Source organism: Ovis canadensis, chromosome 10, assembly GCF_042477335.2.
Source record: "Ovis canadensis isolate MfBH-ARS-UI-01 breed Bighorn chromosome 10, ARS-UI_OviCan_v2, whole genome shotgun sequence".
In the NCBI taxonomy this organism is placed as follows: Eukaryota; Metazoa; Chordata; class Mammalia; order Artiodactyla; family Bovidae; genus Ovis; species Ovis canadensis.
Window position 1 is genome coordinate 25,581,701 of NC_091254.1, and position 23,501 is coordinate 25,605,201.

General features: G+C 39.8%; 1 protein-coding gene across 4 annotated transcripts in view; it reads right to left on the minus strand.

Moving 5' to 3' along the window:
* Positions 1–23,501, minus strand: part of ELF1 (E74 like ETS transcription factor 1) — a 117,812-nt gene that overhangs the window by 11,230 nt on the left and 83,081 nt on the right. For all 4 annotated transcript variants that reach the window (XM_069602176.1, XM_069602174.1, XM_069602177.1 and 1 more), the window contains 5 exons: positions 17,738–17,918; positions 10,847–10,954; positions 9,178–9,345; positions 1,487–1,570; positions 535–727 (listed from right to left, as the gene is read on the minus strand). In XM_069602176.1, the coding sequence (XP_069458277.1) occupies positions 535–727; positions 1,487–1,570; positions 9,178–9,345; positions 10,847–10,954; positions 17,738–17,918 (734 nt within the window). The remainder of the gene's footprint in view (positions 1–534; positions 728–1,486; positions 1,571–9,177; positions 9,346–10,846; positions 10,955–17,737; positions 17,919–23,501) is intronic.

A 23,501-nucleotide genomic window follows, 5' to 3' on the forward strand; every position in this document is an offset into this window, starting at 1 on the left:
TTCTCAAACATATCCAGATCTTGACGACTAAATGACATGATCAAAGGAAAACAAACTAAAAGTGGGTTGAAGAGGTATCTCTGTTCAACATTTTCACAATGGTTAACATTATTCTTGAAGCATTCATTTATTCCAACATAATGTATCATACCTGAGGTTCATGCTTAAAAACGCACCCTCTTATAAAGTACCTGCATTACCAACATTTGTTATTTTGTGCTGAATTTAAGTTTAATGGCTCAAAACATATGAGCCTTGTGGTCAATGTACAATGCCTGATGATAGTTTAACATTTTCTGATCTCTTCATAAATAAAATATCCATTATTTGCATGAAGATTTTGGGGGGAAGGAGAACGTTTTTCCAGACTGAAATAATATTTCGATTTAAACACCCACTTCTATAAGTAGTGGGGTTTTAGCACTTCAATAGTAAAATTCACCATTTCTAAAGAAAACCCTCTGACTTTTTAGAACTTACCTGCTTTCTAGTATTAATATTCTTCACACAATGAACTACAGAAATTTCACGTACCTGAGAGCTCTTCCCATGGTCTCATAGTTCATGTCAGGTTTGTTTTTGTGCTTCCCCCACAACCTGGATACCGCTTTAGAATCTACCAATTTAAAAATGCCTTTTTCTCGCTGGGTCCATTTGATGTATTTAGGACAAGTAGCTTTGTCCTGAAGCAGTGCCAGTAAAAACTCCCAAAGATAAATTGTGTTTCCTGAAACAAAAGCAATTTCTTTTTAACTGAATCAAAACTTTATTTGAAAGGGCACAATAAAACACAACTAAAGGTCTTATTAAGTTCCATTTATAATTATATAAAACAAATTACACAGCTCAGTTAGTACTGGTGATATAATGGTCATAATTTCTAGAGTCTAATATAGATCTTTTTATTAGTCCCACATAAGTTATTCAAATAGAGCAATTCTGCCAATTAGATTTGTGATGACCTAGGGAGAAAGCATTGTAAGAAATTTTCTTTCAGCCTCTTTAAGAAACATTATTACATAGAAGAAAAGGAAAAAGAAATGTAAAAAATCTTTCAATAGTTGTTCTTTTTATATCAAGAGCCAGCAGATAAGCCTTAACAATTTTCTTCAAATTTGGGAAGCAGTTATGAAAATATTAAAACTCCAGGACAATGTAATAAAGTGCCTATGAACTGAAAACCTAATGTGGCTGAATTCTTCCAAGAGACTCATTATTAAATGAAAAGATAGACAATTTTGACAGGGAAGTGAAAATCTCCTAATGGATTTCTTGTGCTACATTACGAGTATTTCTACAGAAAGTGATAACTGTGTATGTGGGAGGTGGCAGCAATAAGATCCATTTCAATAAAATCTGGTGTTTTTTACTTATAGTATACAGTTATTATTAGTGGTTTCTACTTACAGTATGTAGATATTTTAGAGCAATCTGAATGTTACTTGATCTATAAATATTGTAAGGAAATTACAGTAGTAGTACTTACCCTTCCCATCTTTGTTTTTCTTCTTCACAGATATGTTTGGTGTAGTGGCTGGGGAATCTGGACGTGGTGGTTTAGTTTTTCTCCCTGAAATCACAATGGCTCTACGTAAATATTTGCCCTCAAAAGTGAGAGAGAATGGATAATTTAGCTGTTTATAAAAGCTTTTTTGGTCACTAATCTTCAATTTCAAGTGCCAAGTATTTACACATGGAACACATATTGGTTTCCTAAATACTACTTATTAAAAGGAAAATAACTTCAGTAAAAATTTAACATTAACATAGGTTAGATCACAGACACTTTTATGTAGGAAACAATACTTTGGCTCCTTTGTAAAAATGAGATTAAGTTGAAACTTTAATTTTATCTTTCAGGTGACAATTCTTAAAATTTGGATGAACAGTACTGATATTGATAAAACTTGGGCTCCAAAATCAGGCCATATAAGTCTGTCTGCCTCTTGGTTGGTTCTCAAATACTGGAAACTACCCAAAACTTCTAGATATAAAAAAATAAGGTAAAAGTGAGGTTAAATTTTCGTGAACCACATACTCAATTTTTATTTTGTGTATTTTAAAACATCTTATTCTATGTTTCTTCCAATTTACAGTAAACAAACTTTATGGTTATCCATCACCCAGCCCCAGACAAGTCAGAGTTAAAAGTGTATTCTGTTCAGCCTTAGTCTGGGTCAACCGACTATTCTAAAGCCATGTTTGTGATCTCTTCTCCCCTTACCTAGAGCCGAAACCTGGTAGCAATGCTGCCTATGACTTAGCTTGGGACAATGATGCTATCTGAACAGGCTACCACCCTGCATGGGAGAGGCAATGGAGATTAAGCATAAATGGATGCTTCAGTTAGTACTTCTAACCATGACGTTCTTGAATTTGACTCTCTCTGATCTAGATCACAAGGGCAAACGCTGAGGTAATTTAGGGAAGTGACTTAAAAAAGAACTCTTTAGGGCTAAAGTCACAAGATTAGTAGCAACACAAGACAAGTTCAGTTGCTCAGTCGTGTCCGACTCTTTGCGACCCCATGGACTGCAGCATGCAAGCCCTCATTGTCCATCAGCAACTCCCACAGCTTGCTCAAACTCATGTCCATTGAGTCGGTGACGCCATCCAACCATCTCATCCTCTGTCATCTCCTTCTCCTCTTGCCTTCAATCTTTCCCAGCATCAGGGTCTTTTCCAGTGAGTCAGTTCTTCACACCAGGTGGCCAAAGTATTAGAGTTTCAGTTTCAGCTTCAGCATCAGTCCTTCCAATGAATATTCAGGACTGATTTTCTTAAGGATGGAATAGTTGGGGACTCTCAAGACTCTTCTCCAACACCACAGTTCAAAAGCATCAATTCTTTGGCACTCAGCTTCCTTTACGGTCCAACTCTCACATCCATACATGACTACTGGAAAAACCATAGCTTTGAATAGACAGACCTTTGTCGGCAAAGGAGTGTCTCTGCTTTTTAGCATGCTGTCTAGGTTGGTCATAACTTTTCTTCCAAGGAGTAAGTGTCTTTTAATTTCATGGCTGCAGTCACCATGTGCAGTGATTTTGGAGCCCCAAATATAAAGTCTCTCACTGTTTCCATTGTTTCCCCATCTATTTGCTATGAAGTGATGGAACTGGATGCCATGATCTTAGTTTTTTGAATGTTGAGTTTTAAGCCAGCTTTTTCACTCTCCTCTTTCACTTTCATTAAGAGGCTCCTTAGTTCCTCTCTACTTTCTGCCATAAGGGTGGTGTCATCTGTATATCTGAGGTTATTGATATTTCTCCTGGCAATCTTGTTTCCAGTTTATGCTTCATCCAGCCCAGCATTTTGCATGATGTACTCTGCATATAAGTTAAATAAGCAGGGTGACAATATACAGCCTTGATGTACTCCTTTCCCAATCTGGAATCAGTCTGTTAATAGCAATACATCCCAAGACAGACTGAATGGGAAAGCACTTCTGAAGTTAAGGTGGTAAGAGTCAAGGAAAGTGAAAAGTGAAAGTCACGCAGTCATGTCCGACTATTTGTGATCCCATGGAATTCTCCAGGCCAGAATACTGGAGTGGGTAACCTTTCCCTTCTGCAGGGGATCTTCCCAACCCAGGAATCAAACTGGGGTCTCCTGCATTGCAGGCGAATTCTGTACCAACTGAGCTATGAGGAGAAGAAAGTCAAAAGAGTCATTCTTCAGGTCTGGTCCCTCCTGAGACTACCAGATGTATACACGTGGAAAATAGGCAGCCTGGTGCCTCAAATGCCATCACTGCAGACATCTGCAGAGAACCTAGAGATTTCTAGCTAACTGTGTTCATGACTGTGAGGATTAGAAGCCAGGCTTCAGTTAGCTGCTATCCTTCTGTTTTATTTTCTCTAATGTTTTCTCTTTTAAAAAAATATTTATTTATTTGGCTGCACTGGCTCAGTTGCGGCATGCGGGATCTTCGATCTTCACAGCAAATGCAGGAACTTTAGTTGCCGCATGTGGGATCTAGACTCCTGACCAGGGACAGAGTCTGGGTCCCCTGCATCGGGAGCTCAGAGTCTGAGCCACTGGGCCAGCAGGGGAGTCCTGATAGTACTGTTTTCATCCCGCTGCTTTCCCCTACTAGTGTCAGTCACGGAAGATACTGTCAGCAGCCTACCCAGCATCCATCCTCTCCACTGTCTTCCTCACTGTTCACGGCGACGATGCACACAGCATCACATGAACTATAGGTTAATTGGTATATAAATTTTGTGAAGTTATTTCTCTTAATACTTTGAACATACCCAGCCCTTCCAGCCTTTCACGGGAGCTTGCGGCCAATTCAATAATCAGTCCTCATCAGGTAATGCAGTTTCCCCCTGATTGGTCCATTTCTTCCTCTTTTATTTTTTTTTTCTCTTGTTTTGGCTGTGGGTTGCAGGGAGTCTTTGATGTTCCACATTTTTTTAGCATAATCTATTCTGGCCTGCATCTGTTTTACTTATGCTACTCAGGATTCACTATGCTGGGATTAACATCATTCTGGAAAATTTCTCAGTCATCATCTTTGAATATTGCTTCTTCCTCACTCTACACATTCTCCCTTCCTGGAGCTCTGATTAAACGTGTAGATCTTCTCAAGCAATCCTCACGTCTCTTAACTCTTTTATTATCTTTTACTCTACATCAGCTCTAGACTGGAGCTCACTGATTCTTTCTTCAGCAGTGACTAATTTGCTATTTAACCCAAATATTAAGTGTTCTATTTGGTTCCTTATCATGTCAGTCTTTCTCCATTAAGTAGGATATTAGTCTTTTACTTTCTAAAAACAGCTTTATTGAGGTATAACTGTCATACAATAAAACTGCTTATGTTTAAAGTTTATAATCCGATAAGTTTTGACATATGTATACACCTGTGAAACCATCACTCAAGATAATGAACATATTCTTCACTCCCTAGAGTGTGTTTGTAATCCTCACTTTCCCCACCCTGCCCAATCCACAGGTAAGCAACCACTTGTTTTCTATCATTACAGATTTACACTTGGTACAATTCATATAAACAGAACCATACTCTTCTTTTATGGCAGGGGGGTGGGAATCTGGCTCTTTTCCCCTAGTATAATTATGTTGAGGGTCATCCATTTTTGTCTTATGTATCGACAGTACATTCCACTTTATTGCTGAATGGTCTTTCCCTGTACGGGTATAACCACACGTTTAATCCGATCAGTAGCTGATGAACATTCATTCATTCATTCATAAGTTTTTCTCTTAAACATATAGTTTCATTTCTTTTGGGTAAATACTGAGCAGTAGAATGGCTGGGTCACGTGTTAAGTATACATGAAGTTTTTTAAGGAACTGCCATACTGTTTTCCAAAAACTATCTTCTCCATGCAGGAAGGTGGGGTAATCACACCTCATTGGTTTCCTATTTTCCAAGGATCGCTGGCTTTTGTTGACTGATGTCCACTTTCTTTAGAACCACTGATTCAGATACTTTGTTTGTGGTTTCAGTTGTTTCAAACAGGAGGGTAAATCTGGGTTCTGTTTTTATTTTTTCCAGTTTTATTGATATATAATTGACATATTGTATACGTTTAAGGTATACAACACAATGTGATATACGACATACTCCACTCCAGCCCTCTCGATGATGAGACCCAACAAATGATTCAGAGGTGAGATAGATTTTCCAGCATATTTCAAAATGCCAGCCTCAAAAAGCAGCTCGAGAATACACCCCAGCTCTCAGCCTCCTTAGGAAGGGGTTTAAAAGCACCGGAGAGTGGAAAAAAAGGGTGAAGAGACAGTTTCTTCACATCATTTAAAAGCAGTTCAATGTCCCAATCCCCCTTCTACCAAATAAATGACTCTTCGATTTTTTCCTAGCCATCTTATGGTGTGAAGAGATATCTTAACTGTGGTTTTGATTTATACTGCCCTGATGACTAGTGATATTTAGCATCTTTGGTTGTATATGTTGGCTGTTTGTATGTCTTCTGCAGAAAAATGTCTATTCAGGTCCTCTGCCCATTCTTTAATTGGATTTTTTTTTTTTTTTGCTATTGTGTCATATGAGTTGCTTATATATTTTGGATATTAATATATCATATATCCAATATACGATTTACAAATACTTTCTCCCATTCTGCAGGCTGCATTTTCATGTTGCTGACTGTTTCTTTTGTTGTGCAGAGACTCTGAGTTTATTGTAATCCCACTTATTAATTTTAACCTTTGTAAAGCTTGTGCTTTTGGTGTCATATCCAGAAAACAGTTGTTACATCAAGAGCTGTTACTCCATCTTGACTAGAAGAGGAAGTTTCACCTGGTATTTTTTAATAGTCTCATTCTTTGACCATATTTTCTATTCTTTTGCATTAATAATTACAATAATATTCATTGGAAGTTTCTATTTGATAATTCTATTATCTGAGGTTCATAGTGAACTAACCTTAGGATTTTTTTTTTTTAATTCTGGTTTATTTTTGGACAACAGTGTTTCACACACACATCAAGCAGGCCAAATAATAATCATAATAATAAACCACAACTTCATAGTCAAGGAAAAAAAAGAAAACTTTATCACTGGCCTTTTTAACCATCTCATAAAAACCAGCTACTTATAGTACAGCTACATACATGCACAAAAGGGTTACTGGCATTCTCGAAATGAGACTGATTTTTTGTTGTAGCCTTTGCTTTTTTTTTTAACAACATTTTCTTTCTCCTTTGAGATTATAATGAACATGGTCACACCACAAGGAAAGTCAGAAGTAAGAGAGAGAATGCTGGGAAGACTGGTTTGCTCATCTGAGATCATTATTAAAAATGGCTAACCCCTAACAATATATACAAATATATAAAATGTAAATATAAAATACCAATTTTCCATTTAAAAATACTTTAAGGAAAAAGTACTTTTTCTTGGAAGTTTCGGCTTCTTTTTCCTCTCCTGTTGCAAATCCATGCTGTGTGGCTCTGGCTGGACGGTGGAGAGCCCACGGTGGGCAGGCCAGACTCCACCTGGCAGTTTAGGGTCTGAGGCGCGAAGAGGAGGGTGAATGGGCTACAGCAGCCTTTTCCGTGAGCTTCACTTCTCCGTTTTTGCTGCTGGTCATCCTCACCCATCTTCCGCTTCTTTGTGTCAGTGTCCCCATCCCGGTCATCTTCAGCTGCTGTTCTGCCCACAGCTGCTGCGGATGCCTCATCTTCCTCACCATCCCCCTCCTCCTCCTGTTCACCCACCTCACTGTCAGCCTCCTGTTCCCCATTTTCCCCATTCTCAGCATTCCCATTAGCAGGCCCTCGCTCCCATTCTCCAGCTCCCCCGCAGCTTCTCTCTTTTAAGTCCTTGGTAGTGATCTTGGCAATGGCAACCCACTCCAGTACTCTTGCCTGGAAAATCCCATGGATGGAGGAGCCTGGTAGGTTGCAATCTATGAGGTCTCTAAGAGTCGAACACGACTGAGCGACTTCACTTTCACTTTTCACTTTCATGCACTGGAGAAGGCAATGGCAACCCACTCCAGTGTTCTTGCCTGGAGAATCCCAGGGATGGAGGAGTCTGGTGGGCTGCCGTCTATGGGGTCGCACAGAGTCGGACACGACTGAAGTGACTTAGCAGCAGCAGTGATCTTGGAGTTGGTGTCCGTGGCTGCATTTGGCACGATGGGGCCAGTGACGTTATGCAGCAGACTGAAAAGAAAGCAGGAGGTCGAGAACCCTGGCCATGAAGCTGCCGGAGTCCACAGTGGAGGCGGAACTGGAGGTGGTTGAGCGAGTGAGGAGCCAGGCAAGGGGACAATGCAAAGACGGCTCCTGAGAGCAGCCAGTGGGGGAACTTTAGAATTTCCTATGTCTGCTGCTTCTCATTCAGGAGGTATCTTTCTTATATGTTCTGTGATACTGAAATGTGAGTTCACCTTCAACAGGGTATTATTTGAAGAAATACTGTGCAGCCTGGATTAAATATATGACGTGGCAAAGCAATTCTCCCGGGGCCCAAAGTTACTGCCAGTCAGGGGCCATTGTTATCTTAACTACCTGGCTGGAAATTTCTAAAGTCAGTGATAATTCAAAATCTAGTCATAAACCTAGGTGAAGGTAAACCTAGGATTATGAATTTTCAAAAGAACAATTTTTCCACCCAGCTACAAAATACAAGTTTCCTTAACATCTGTCTGTGCCAGTGAGTGGACTGTTTTCCCCCTTAGGGTATAGTCTTCCAAGGACCCCATGAATTGTATGCTGAGCTCTCTAATACCCCATTTCGCTTTGGACCAAGGCTTTAGCATGTGCCTCTACCTGGAATATAAAACCAGGACCCCTGGACTTCCAGACTACATATCCTTCTCAGTCCTTCAGAGCTGTTGCAGTGTCAGCTCACTCTTACTGTTGTTATTTTCCTCTTCATCTTTGGCTCTTGAAACTTACCTTAATTTCATGTGAAATTAGGTTACACAGTGGCTGGTGATGCCATAAACCAAGATATTAAACTCAACATATTAAACAAGCTGGAGCAGAATCAAAAGGCAAAGAAAGGGAAACGTGTCACTGTTAGGATGAAAGTATGGTTCTAATTTGTGAATACTTTAAAATTCCCTCTGGCACGTTGTATCCTCTTCTATTACTTACCTGCTGATTCACTACTTGTATTCTTTCCACTGGAATCTTTTATTAGAATCTATGCTGGTGGTTTTCAAACTATGTTCTCCAGGAGAAAACTGAACTGGTCTTATCCCTGAGCTCTTTTGGAGCTTGGATAAAAGGCTTTAGATACAAGACTGAGGCTTAAAAAGTTGGGAAAATCCCTTTTCTCTAAGACCAAATATTTTAAAAGTATAATTCCTTTTTTTTAAATGTATTTGTTTGTCTGTGCCAGGCATTAGCTGTTACAAAGATGATCTTCAGTCTTTGATGCAGCATGTGGAGTCTTTAGTTGTGCCATGTGGGATCTAGTTCCCTGACCAGGAATCGAACCTAGACCCCCTGTGTTAGGAGGACAGAGTCTTAGCCACTGGACCACCAGGGAAGTCCCTAAAAGTATAATTCTTAAAAAATGGATCTAATATGAAGAAATAACTCAATTTGCTTTATACCAATTTTATCTTACAGAAGTTTTAATTGGTGTAGAAATACCCTTGACTAAAAGTTACCTTGAGATTCCACATCAAGAGTGGACTGTTTTCCCTAAACAGATTAACCGCTTACCTTTCTTTCTCTTAGGCTGTTCTGGTGATGAGGGTCCTGGTGAGTGTGCATAAGTCTCTTGAACGTGCTGAGTTTCCATCACTTCAGGAATCCCATCTAATGTGACGGACACGTGGGTGACTGGGGCAACAACAATGTCATCTTCAGAGGAACTAAATATATTATTATCTAATGGGAATAAAATCAACTTTGTATTATAAATCAAAATAATTTCATAACATATTTCCTATTTCTTTGAAGATTAAAGGAGAAATGAAATCTTGAATCTAGCCCCTGGTTTTTACTTCCTCTGCCCTAAGTCAAGTTCCCTGGATCAGTACAGGTTTGACTGGACCATTCAATGTCTTCCTGACTTGACTTCCTATCCCCAGTCCATCCCGGCGCTCTTCTGCGTTTTTAGCATTGCCGCTAAGGTTTTTCTCCACAACCTAACTCTGACCTGACCATATCATTCCTCTCTATAAAAACTTTACAGAGTGAAAATTAGAAAGAAAAATAAAACTGACCTATCTTCTTATTGTTTACAGGTGGGAAAAAGAACAGCCAAATTCCATAGCATACCATTTTGAACATCCACAATATATAACCCATTACGAAACATTACTTCAGTCATACCAAAGCATTTTGAATCTTAAACATTTCATTCTTTCACAGATCTATGTCTTTGGTTCCATCGACTCCCTCTACCTTGAATGCCCTTTCCTGTCTTCTTCTACACATGAAAAGCTTATTTGTCACTAACAGCCCAGGTCAAAACATTCCTTCCAAAAAGTCAGTCACCAGTATTTTCAGCTAGATAAATCTCTCCTTCCAGAACACTCTGCTATCCCTCTTTTGGCCTTTATTTTTGGCTTTAACAGTTATTTACATAAATAACTATCTTCAAAAGAAAACTGTAAGCGTGAGGAAAGAAAAAAAATCTATTCATTTCTGTATCATGTTATTGCCTAATTTATTGCTGTGCATACAGAAAATCCTCAATAAACATCTTAAATTGATTTAATCATAATTCATTTTATCAGTCTGACTACTTTTTTGTCAGAAAAGTCCAAAGGAGAACATGGATTTAAAAGCAAATCAATAAATGTGGTAGGAAATTTTATGCCATGAAGTCTTAGAAAACATTTCAATGGATTTTTGCCTATTCACTGATGAATACTGACAGAAATCACTAAATTTTAATTGTTTGGACCCTAAATACACTAATACTTCACCAATGAGGTTAAGAAGATAACTCTGCATAACCTCTCTGACACCTAAATTACCTTTTATTTTCAAAGTCTTCATTCCTCAAATCTAAAAAAAAAAGTCCTGTTTGACTGAACACTTTAGTAAAGGTACCTTAACCGGTACTATAGCTTACAATGCACTTAGGATGCTAAAAAAAAAAAAAAAAATCACTCTGGTCTCTTTCTGTTTATCATCTAAAACAGAGAGATGACAGGAAAAGATTTTCAAGTATATAACCATAGTTCTACTGTAGAACATAGGAAACGACATTCAACATCCTGTGATAAACCATAACAGAAAAGCATATGAAAAAGAATGTATGTATATGCATATATGTTACTGAATCACTTTGCTGTACAGCAGAAATAAACACCACATTGTAAATCAACTACACTTCAAAAAACAAAAGCATGAGAACGTGAACAGCCATCTCACTCACTCATGCGCTTTTCATCCAGCATAGGGCCAGGAGAATCCATGTTGAGCAGTGCCTCAGCAGCCTCGATGGTTTCAATTGTTTCATCCCCATTATGACAAGAAGCTTCAACTATAATACATTTAAACAGAAAACAGAATTAGCATAAGACATCTGTTGTTCTAAAAAACACAGATTTGGGGATTTCCTGGTGGTCCAGGGATGAGGACTCTGCTCTTTCACTGTGGGGGCCCAGGTTCAATCCCCGATTGGGGAACTAAGATCCAGTTCCTCCATAACAGTTAAAACCAGAAAAGATAAATACCTCAAAAAGCCTAGTAAAGTTATTAAAACAGGACACTGTAACACTTCCTATTAAAAACTGAAGCCTTCTATTTAAAATCTTATAGATTTAAGGCATAGTAGAAAAGGAGATTACTCTTCTGTCAAGGCTCTGGAATTCCATGAATTGAAGGAAATATCCCACTAAAACCAATTTTTTCCTAAAAACTCAGGCAAGTAAGGCACAGATAAGTCAATAATCAATTACCATCTTCTAAACATTTATATAACTCTAGCTATTCATTTATATAAGCTTTATAAATATTTTAAAGTTCTGCTAGGTAGATGAAAATGATGAAATCAGTTTATATAACTATTTAATTACATAGCAATTAAGAAAATATTACAAGAAGAATTTCAAGTCACCTCTTTGTCAAGCTTTTATAATGAGAAAGAACAAACATACACAAAAGTAGAGGAAATCATACAATGAACTGAATGTATCAAGGACCCAGTTCAATATTTAACAATCAATTTTCCTTGATCTATACTCCCCAGCTCAGGAAAGACACAAGATTATTTCAAAGTGAACCTCAGACAGCCTGTCATTCGTTGTAAATATTAGCATATACAGACAATACCATGGTCACATCTTTTACAAATCAATTATTCTTTAAATCAGATATCCATTTAACACTGAAATTTCTCTGTCTCAGATTTTTTAAGAAGTTGGTTTGTTCACAACAGATTTCAAGCAAAGTTCATGCGTTACACTTGGCGGCATGCACCTTCCTTCCTATTTTTTGTTGTTGTTGTTGTTTTGCTGTTTAACTTAACAGAAACAGGGTCAATCTGTTTGCAGTTTCCCACATTTTAGATTTTGCTGATTATATCTCTGTGGTGTCACTTACCACAGCCCTCCCACATGTATTTCCTGTAAACTGGTAGATATTTCTATAAGAATGACTTGATTCACATTCAATTTCTCGCCAAGAATACTTGAAGGTAATGCTGTGTGATTCTATGTGCTTTTTTTGAAAGTAGGTAGTCTTTCCTCAGTACTGCTAGACTGAGAAGCAGTTTCAAGTGTTGCCAGCCTGATCCAGTCATCATTAAATTTTCCAACAGCCTTTCATCTAAAGGCTTTAGCAGTTATTGATGACAGTTTGCCTAGATCCAAGAGTTCATTAGGGATTCCAAAATGGTGATAATCATAATCTTATCATTCCTCTCGCATTTATTAGCTAGAATTTCTACAAAGAAGAACTTGCTGTCATCAACTATCTGGCTACCCTGAGCCACGGTTTATACCATAAAGGCAACTTAAATGCTTGGATCTTTTCCTGTTATTCACTAATTTTCAGAGTAAAAAACGGGATCTTTCAAAAGTGACCACTGAGTTTAAAAGATTTTTATTAGTTTCTAGTTTATGTTTCTATGTTTAAATATAAGCAAACACATACATATCATTTTTATTCTCTCCCTTATCTTAAATAATAAATAACCACTCATGCTGTACTGACCCTTGCTTTTTAAACTTCATATACACTAGAAATCATTCCACAGCTACATACAGAAATCAAACTACCTTTTGAATTTCAAAAAACATAAAGCAAATTTAGTATCAGTGATCTAATTTGTAAAAGTCTGTTTATTACACTCAGCCTCAGTGCTCAGGGCAGGAAATGCAAAATAAATTGGTGAGTCCTACATAAAACAGGAATGAAAACCAAAAAAATAGTACAACTAAGCTTTTAAAAACACAGAGAAAATGTTCTCCCATCATTAAATGGATTACAAAAATTTCTTGCAGGCAACACTCAAACCCACGAGCTTTTTTATTTCTCCCAGTTTTACTGAGATATAATTGACATGCAGCACTGTGTGAATTTAAGGTGTACAGTATAATGATTTGATCATTTCAATCATGAAATGATTATCACAATAAGTTTAGTGACTATCCATCATTTCATATCAATATAAAATTAAGGATACAGAAGAACTTTTCTTGGGATGAGAATTGAAGAATTACTCTTAATTTTTATATATAACATGCCTCAGTGTTACTTATATTTATCATATTGGACGTTATATTCCTAGTACTTAATCTTCTAAATGAACATTTGTACCTTTTGACTTTGTCCAATTCTCATTCCCCTCTCCCCCACCTCTGGTAACCACAAAGTTGATCTCATTTTCTGTGAGTCTGTTTGCTTGTTTTCGAAGTACACCTGCCCTACAACACTGGTATTTCCTCAACATAGTGACTTCTGTACATTTCTAAATGATCACTACGATGCCCAGTTATGAAATGTTACCATACTAAGACACTACACAGTTATTTACTATACTCCCCACACTGTACATAGTAATACATATATATATATATATATATATATAAAGCTATTCATCACTTAAGTTCAAATGCATTTTAACAACCCTGTATTTTAAAAAATTAATTTATTTAAATTGGAGGTCAATTACTATATTGTAGTGGTTTTTGCCATACACTGACATGAATCAGCCATGGACAACTTGCATTTTTACTCCCCAACTACATGTTCACTGTTCTTTGACATCCTGCTTTACATATTTTTGTTCTGTGTATCTCAACTACAATTATTGTGGATATAGATAATTTCACTACGCTTGTCTTTTAACCTTTCTACACGCCTAATTTACTATCTTTGCCTTCCTTTCATGATTTCCATGTTTCTAGTTGTGGCCTTTTCTTTTTCAGTTAGAAAAGTAACATTTCTTATAAAGTTGGTTTGTGGGTGCAGAACCCTTTTAGCTTTTGCTTGCCTGTAAACCTTGGTCTCACCACCGAATGTGAATGAAAGCCTTGCTGGGTAGAGTGTTCTTGGCTGTAGATGCTTCCCTTTCACCACTTTAAATATTAGGAACCATTCCCTTCTGTTCTGCATGGTTTCTGCTGAAAAGTCACCTCGTGACCTTATGCAAGTCCTCGTTTGTAACTTGCTGCTTTGCCCGTGCCGCTTTTAAAATCCTTGCTTCATCTTTAATTTTTGCCACTTTAATTATAGTGTGTCTTGGTGTGGTCCTTCTTGGGCTGATCTTGTTTGGAACTCTCTCTGCTTCCTGGACCAGGATGTCTGTGTCCTTTCCAAGATTAGGAAAGTTTTCAGTTATTATGTCTTCAAATATGTTCTCTGCCCCTTTCTCTCTCTTCTCCTCTGGGACCCATATAATACAGATATTAGTACACATGATGTTTTCTGAGAGGTCTCTTTAACTGTCTTCATTCCTTTTCACCATTTTTCCTTTTTCCATTCAGCTTCAGTGATTTCCAACACTGTTCTCCAGCTTGCTAACCTAATCCGCTGAATCATTTAATCTACTGCTGATTCCTTCTGGCACATTTTCATTTCAGTTATTGTACTCTTGCTCTGTTTGGTTGGTCTTTACATTTTCTAACTCTGGCAAAAACTTCTAACTTCTTGCTCTATGCATCCATTCTTCACCAGAGTTCCTTGAACAAGTCTACAATCATTACCTTGAGTTCTCTATACGGTAGATCACCGATCTCCACTTGACTTAGTTGTTCTTCTGGGGTTTCGTCTTCATTGAGAAGATTATTTCTCTGTCACCTCATTCCGCCTAACTTGCTCTTTTTATTTCTGTGTATCTGGTAGGTTGGTTACATTTCCCAGTCTCAGAGAAGTGCATCCCTCCTGTGCATCCCAGCAGCACGCTCCCCTCTGGTCACCAGAGCTATGAGCTCTGGGGCGCCCTCTACAGGACCTGTGGCTCCTCCTCTTGTGACAGGCGGCCTATTGTGAGTGAACTGGTAGTCGTGGCTGGTGCTGGGTGGGCTTCCAGGACGAGCCTTGCACAGAAGCTGCCAGAGACCCCAGGTGGTCCCAGGACTAGTGCTGGCTCACAAATGATCAGAGTCAGGTTCTAGAGTGGGGGAGTTGAGTGCTGGCTCACAAATGGTCAGAGTCAGGTTCTAGAGTGGGGGAGTTGTGGGGCCTGGGGCCCCAGATCTAGGGTTAACCTGCTAGAGGCAGGGCCAGTTCCTGGCACAGCTGCTTGTGGGTCCAGGGTTGTGTGTCCCCTAACTGGTGTTGACCCACTGGTGAATGGGGCTGGATCCCTGAGCAGCTGGGCTGATGGGTCTAAAGGGGCCCATCTCCTTTAACAATTTCACTTTCAGATCCTCAAGACTGGTAAAGAAGAAGAATCTCTACTTAGGAGTTCTTAGTCAAATGCTTTTCAAAACATTTTAACCACACAAGCTTGTTTCAAAGGAAATTTTATATAAAACCCCAACATATAAACATATTAAAGTGGTATTTTCACAGTGCACATTTCATAGGTTAAAACAGTGTCTATGAACAGGAAAATTTGAAATCAGGGCTTATAGATGACAGCGGCCACCTAAGGTAAGTCTCACATCCATAAAAACAGTTCGATCTTTTTATTATTAAAAATTTCCAACGGAATCAAAATTCTGGGACACAGTAAAATGAATTCTCACATATCCATTCTCAGGATCACTTGTTATCAATACATAGTTAATGTTCTTTCATCTCATGCATCCTCCACTTACTGCCCAAGGACCCCCCTCCCCACACACTCTGACCTTCAGGATTTTTCTGAAGGAATCTCTGACAGCATATTTTATCTCTAAGTATCTCAGCATATGTATCTGAAAGATAGAGTCCAATACAATGCTATTATCATACCTAAAAATGTTAACATTCTTTATCATCTGAAGTGCTACCTAGGTCTCATAATTACAGCTTATAAACTGCTCTATCCCCTCACCAGCAGCCCTGCAGCCTCTCAAAAGCGTGGTACTCTCCCCTCCCCCATTCTGGAGTAAGGGGAGCTATAACATCCCTTCATTTCTCATGACCTGACTCAGACAGGTATGGAAGAGTTAAACAGAGGCTTGGGTTGGAAGATAAGAAAGGTAAGAGAGAATGAAAACAGCAAATCTGTCAAAATATGGGTTATTTTCTGGATCTAGGCGCTTGTCTGCATCTCATCGATCAGCTGCCTTCAAGTCCAAGCCCAGGAGTGAAGCACTGAAAGGAAGAAATGATTCCTTCTCCTAAAGACACAGGATCTGCTTTCCTAGTCTGTTTCTCCTCTGAGGACCAGTATCTTCCTTGGCTGCTAAAACCAGGAATAAACACTCCTTCAGGGAAGACTCTGGTTCCCAACTCACAGAGAGTGTGGCCTCACCCTAATGCAGCAAGAAAGTAGATCAGAACGCACTGCAAAAACCATGTTAGCTACACAACACACCTATATATGCACAGAGGTGGTCACTCTGTTATACAAAACCCAAAGATCACAGTCGGCGATGAGTGGAAACCTCTAATTGAAGTAATCTAATTCCCTTATTGATAAGGGAAAGACAAGTCTAGATTCATTAAAAACTTTCACTGAGCTGCTCTGAACAAAGATGTGAATATATGAGAACATGCTTTGCAAAATATAAGAGGACAATACAAAAATTAAGTGTCGCTGGTCAATGTTCTCAGTGAGGGTGCAGTCACTTGATGTGCGACATTAGGCAAGTCACTGAACTTCTTTCATTTCAATTTCTTTTTCTGCTGAAAATTAAGTGAGACAACGTACTTTTACAAAGATCTACTATGTTAATATGATACAATAAGAAGTAGACAGTGCCAGTTTGGCGGTACTGTTGCCCCCAAATGCATTATCACATTCCATCATGAGAAAACATCACAGAAATAGAACTGAGGGACATTCTACATGTCTGACCAGTACTCCTCAAAGCTGTCAGGGTCATGAGAGACAAGGAAAGACAAAGGAACCATCACAGATTGGGAGTGCCTAGGAAAAAATGACTACCAACTAGTCGCAGCGTGAGATTCTAGACAGGATCCTGGAACAGAAAAAGGACATTAGTGTGAAATGCGTGGGATACAAATAAAGGCCAGGTTTAGTTGATAATACTGTGAAAAATGTTAATTTCTGGGTTTTAAATTAATAATAAATATTCAAATAATTTTTACTTCCAAATAGTTTATTTTCTCAAACACCTCCAACATCCCTGGCCAAGATAAAGGAAAGTTTAAGTGTATAAAAATAAAAATGCATGCATCAGTTTCCAAAACTGATGAAAAAAAGTACCACCTCAACACTTACACAGTGAACTCTTTGGTTTGAAATATCCTGCTAGTTCTGACTGAAGAAACCTTCCTGAAACCCCAGCACCCTGTCCTACACTTGGGTCATGGCCTCCTATTCTGCCTTCTGCGGCAGCAGTAACAAAAGAGCTTTCCTATCTTTGGCCCCACAGGCAACCTCTCGCTGTTACCAGGAGTGCAGAGCTAGGCACACACACAGTGCTCAGTGAAGACCTGGTGAACTGAGCTGGTTTGGTTCCTCTCACACACCTCCTCTCTTGTCGCGTTCATCTCCGTCTATTTAGGAAAGAAGAAGGGGGAGGTGAGCAGGTGCTATGAACCACAGGCAGACCAGAAGGGAAACGGCACTGCTTTCTCCCTGCAGGGCTCTAGCTTCTGCCACTAATGACGCTACTCAAAACCGAGTCGGGAACGTTCTTCCAGCCCCCAAGTCACAGAGAGAAGCCAAGGCCTACGATGACGCTGCTCGGGATGCACAGACCTGTGACGGTGATGTCGTCCTCATCCTCGTCAATGATCTCCTCCTCAGCGACGTCCAGGGAGCTCTCGGTGATCATGTCATTGGGCTCCTCTACACAGGCCAGACCTGCATAGCTGTTAAGAATATCAGCACCAGGAACATGCTCCACAATGACGGCGGGGAAAATAGCTGGATTGCCAAGCTGGGAAGGCAAGAGGGGAAAAAGATTAACCAAGCTTTGCTTTTACAACCCAAACTGTTTCATACTGGACATCAATTTAGTTTTCACATCATCAGCTACTTGTACATTGACAATCCTAGGCTACAGAGAATATTCATCTACTATGACCAAATAAAACTTTCATTACTCAATTTTGGGCCTTTTTTTTTTTAAACTTTTCACTTTGGGTTGGGGTACAGTCGATTAACAATGTTGTGACAGCCTCAGGTAAACAGCGAAGGGCCTCAGCCATACATACACATGCATCCGTCCTCCCCCCAAAACCCCCTCCCGTCCAGGATGCCACATGACACGGAGCAGTTCCCGTGCTTCACGGCAGGTCCTTGCTGGCTATCCATTTTAAACACAGCGGAGAACGTCCCGGTGGCTCAGTCGCGCCTGCCATTGCAGGGGGCGTGGGTTTGATCCCTGCTCCAGGCAGTTTCCACATGCCGCGGAGCAACTAAGCCCGCGCACCGCAACTGTGGAGCCCGCGTGGTCTACAGCCTGTGCTCTGGAACACGAGAAGCCCCTGCAGCGAGAAGCCCGCACACACCCCCGGAGAGCAGCCCCGACTCGCCACAACTGGAGAAAGCCCCGCCCGCAGCAACGAAGATGCAATGCGGCAAAAAGACAGACCCCGTGTGTCATAACTAGGACTCAGTGCAGTCAAATAAACTTTTAAAACAGATCAATAAATATAGCAAAGTGTACATGTCCATCTCTAACTCCCTAACTATCCAATTTGGGGTCTTAATAGCCAAGTTTTCACCAGGAATGTCTATAAAAGTATGTTTTTAAAGTGAACTAAACTAAAAACAAAGACTAGTACCATGAATAAGTGGCATACGAATCAGCATACAATTAAATAAAACCTCAACCAAAGGTTCTTGGTCAGAAAAAGATCTGTGAGCTTAATAAATATTACATCGTCACTTGGCACACAGGCCGTGTTTAACAACTGCTTTTGACTGAAATGGGAAAATCAACTTTCACTTTCTATTCAGTCATAAGATCAGGGAATCTGAGAACTGAAAGAGCTCTATTCCAGCCATCTCATTTCACAGATGAGCAAACTGACCCAGAGAGACTTTTTAATACCCTACTCAAATATCAGTTAGTCATGAAAAAAATTCAATATTAAAGTGAAAATCAAATAAAATATGCTTTCTAAGTATTTCGTTGTTGTTAGTCGCTAAATTGTGTCTGTCTCTTGCAACTCTATGGACTGTAGCCCGCCAGGCTCCTCTGTCCAAGGGATTTCCCAGGCAAGAATACCAGAGTGGGTTGCCATTTCCTTCTCCAAGGGATCTTCCCCACCCAGGGATCGAACCTGCGTCTCCTGCATTGGCAGGTGAATTCTTTACCACTGAGTCATCAGGGAAATCTCGTATCTAAGTATACATGAATCATAATACTATATAATAAGGGCTGTCTATAAAATAATTATTTCTTAAAGTAAAAAGGCAGATACTTTTTGTTTCATACTGCTCTCCTTGTCATATGGTAAGAGCATTATTCGTTACACTTCATATTAACATTTCTCTGCAAATCATCATCTCCTAAGCCACTGCTGCTGCCACTGCAAAGTCACTTCAGTCGTGTCCGACTCTGTGCGACCCCACAGATGGCAGCCCACCAGGTTCCCCCGTCCCTGGGATTCTCCAGGCAAGAACACTGGAGTGGGCTGCCATTTCCGTCTACAATGCATGAAAGTGAAAAGTTAAAGTGAAGTCCCTCAGTCGTGCCTGACTCTTCACCACCCCATGGACTGCAGCCTACCAGGCTCCTCCATCCATGGGATTTTCCAGGCAAGAGTGCTGGAGTGGGGTGCCATTGCCAAAGCCACTAATACATATTGAAGTCTATTGATTTAAAAAAATCAATTAGTGATAGACCTCATTAAGTTTCTACCTTTTATTTTAAAAATTAAAAAACTTCAGACTTTAAAAAGTTGTAAAAGTAGCACATTCTCTTACAATCTCTGTAAAAGTAGAATTCTCTTACAACCTTCATTCATATTCCTCAAACATTAATACTTAATCACATTTATCGTCCTCTTTCTATATTACTCTTTCTATATCTATAGGTTTTAGGATTTATTTGAAAGTGGAAAACATATTGACCCTTTAACCTTAAACACTTTAGCATATATTTTCTAAATATATGATCATTATCTTATATAAAGATAGCACAATTATCAAAATTAGGAAAGTAACCTTGATACAGCACTATTATCTAATCTATAGAATTTACTTAAATTTCTCCAATTGTCTCACTAATGTCTTTAACAAAATTTTTTTTAATTGAGATCAAAATCATAACTTTCATTTGGTAAATATCATGTTTCTTCATGACAGCTTCTCTAATTTAGAACAATTCCTTTCTTCTCCTTTAATCTGGAGCAGTTCTTCAGTTTGTCTTTCATGATCTTGACACTCTGGAAAAATAAAGGCCATTTGTTTCATAAAATGTCTCCCAATTTGGGTTTGTGTGTTAGTAACTCAGCAAGAATACCAAAAAAGCAACGCTGTGTCCTTTCAAATACACCTTATCAGGAGGTCCAAAATACCGTTTAGTCTCACTATGAGTGACATTAACTTTGATCACTTATTTAGTTTGGATGCAGTCTACCAGACTTCTCTACCATTACTGTATTTTCCTTTTATAATTAGTAAATATCTTATGAGAAGACAGCTCATGTAAATATCCTTTTTCTTAAAATATGTAGGGTGAAAATATTATTTATGACTTCATTATAACTTAAGCATCCTCAATCTTTAAAATTAATATGTTTGTAGCAGTGCACAGAAGTTAAACAGTACTTCAATCGTAAGAATTTAATTTACCCAAATTAAATATATAATATCATGGGTACTCAATACCATCCATGCCTTCAAGAATGCTATGTTCTGAAATTTATAAATAATATTAATACCAAAGCATATTTGGATGGTTTTATTTTCAAATGTTTCTTCCTATTTCAAGAGGAAGTTAGTGAGAGGTAACCAGCTGTCCAGATCCTAAGTTTTGAACAGAAAGAGGCTCAAACATTACAAAGAAAAACACACAGGGAAGCGCTAGAGGGAGTATCACATAAAGGGCCCCAGGACAGCCACTGCCTTGCACTTCTCTCTTTTGAGAAGGAACTGTCACACAAGCAACCCAACCCAGCAGGGCATATGCTTGTCACAACACTTCTTTTCTTCTCTCCTAAGAGCTCAAGTTAAGCTCCTCATCTAACAAGGCTAAGCCCAGAGTGAGTTGATTTTCATGAATTCATTTTATGCCACAACAACTCTACACATCAGGTAAGGATATGGCTTACTATTTCTATCTATTGGCAAATGAAGAATTAGACTAAGAAATTTTCCCAAGCGGATATCCCTAGTGGTCCAGTGATTAAGACTTCGAGCTTTCATGCAGGGGACACAGGTTCAATCCCACATGCCATGCTATGTGGCCAAAAAATGAAAATATTTTAAAAAAAATTTACCCAAGATTAGCACTAAGTCTGGAGAAGGCGATGGCACCCCACTCCAGTACTCTTGCCTGGTAAATCCCACGGACGGAGGAGCCTGGAAGGCTGCAGTCCATGGGGTCGCTAAGGGTCGGACACGACTGAGCGACTTCACTTTCACTTTTCACTTTCATGCATTGAAGAAGGAAATGTCAACCCACTCCAGTATTCTTGCCTGGAGAATCCCAGGGACAGAGGAGCCTGGTGGGCTGCCATCTATGGGGTTGCACAGAGTCGGACACAACTGAAGCGACTTAGCAGCAGTAGCAGCAGCAGCACTAAGTCAGAGACAGAGGCAGTTCAATGCAATTCACAGGAGAATCCCTCAAATGGAAGCAAAGAATTCCTCCCTACCCACATGTATTTGGCTCCTGAAATTTGGAGAGTGAGTATTTAGACTGTGGCTATTAAGAGGGATAGCTCCAAAATTTTTCTGAATCCATACAGTTCCCAAGTTTCAGATAACTACAGATGCTTGTTACTACTCTACCTCATCCCAGTCCCTTATCCTGGAAGTGGATTGGAGCTGACTGCTCTGTGTTAGGAAACACACAGTCATGTACTCCTATAACCAACACTGCTTCCCTGGTGGCTCAGATAGTACAGAATCTGCCTGCAAAGTGGGGAGACCTGAGTTCAGTCCCTGAGTGGGGAAGATCCCCTGGAGCAGGGCATGGCAACCCACTCCAGTATTCTTGCCCGGAGAATCCCCATGGACAGAGAAGCCTGGCAGGCTACAGTCCATGGGGTCGCATTGAGTCGGATGCGACTGAGCGACTAAGCACAGCACAGCAGTGCCCCTCTCCAGAAGCAACCACTGAAGCCAGTATCTTTGTTCCGTAACAGAGGCAGTCTATGCATAGTCAAGTATATTCTAATTTGCTTTAGACAATCATTTCTAGGTCACTTCCAGGTTTTAGTGCACCGGCTTGCAGCCACCTGCGCTCAGATATGCAGATACCACCACCCTTATGGCAGAGAGTGAAGAGGAACTAAAAAGCCTCTTGATGAAAGTGAAAGAGAAGAGGGAAAAAGTTGGCTTAAAGCTCAACCTTCAGAAAACGAAGATCATGGCATCTGGTCCCATCACTTCATGGGAAATAGATGGGCAAACAGTGGAAACAGTGTCAGACTTTATTTTTTTGGGCTCCAAAATCACTGCAGATGGTGACTGCAGCCATGAAATTAAAAGACACTTACTCCTTGGAAGAAAAAGTTATGACCAACCTAGATAGTATATTCAAAAGCAGAGACATTACTTTGCTGACTAAGGTCTGTCTAGTCAAGGCTATGGTTTTTCCTGTGGTCATGTATGGATGTGAGAGCTGGACTGTGAAGAAGGCTGAGCACTGAAGAATTGATGCTTTTGAACTGTGGTGTTGGAGAAGACTCTTGAGAGTCCCTTGGACTGCAAGCAGATCCAACCAGTCCATTCTGAAGGAGATCAACCTTGGGATTTCTTTGGAAGGAATGATGCTAAAGCTGAAGCTCCAGTACTTTGGCCACCTCATGCGAAGAGTTGACTCATTGGAAAAGACTCTGATGCTGGGAGGGATCGGGGGCAGGAGGAGAAGGGGACGACAGAGGATGAGATGGCTGGATGGCATCACGGACTCGATGGACGTGAGTCTGAGTGAACTCCGGGAGATGGTGATGGACACGGAGGCCTGGCGTGCTGCAGTTCATGGGGTCGCAAAGAGTTGGACACGACTGAGCGACTGAACTGAACTGAACTCCAGGTTTTAAGATGTACTTTAAAGGCACGGATATGAAAACTGTCTGTTTACAAGCTTACATCAGAAGAGATTACTCATATTTAATGGGCTAAACGCGGGGGGGTGGGGAGGCAGTCACCTACACACAGTGGTCACATACCTTCTGGCTTCGCTACTGTTATTAGCTGATATTTATTAGCACCAGGCATTTTGCTCACTGCTTCACACAGATTACCACCTTATGTCATCATCACAGAAACCCAATAAGAAAGGCACATCCGATGATTTACCTTATACACAGGAAAATGAAGTCTCAAAGAGAAGGAAAAC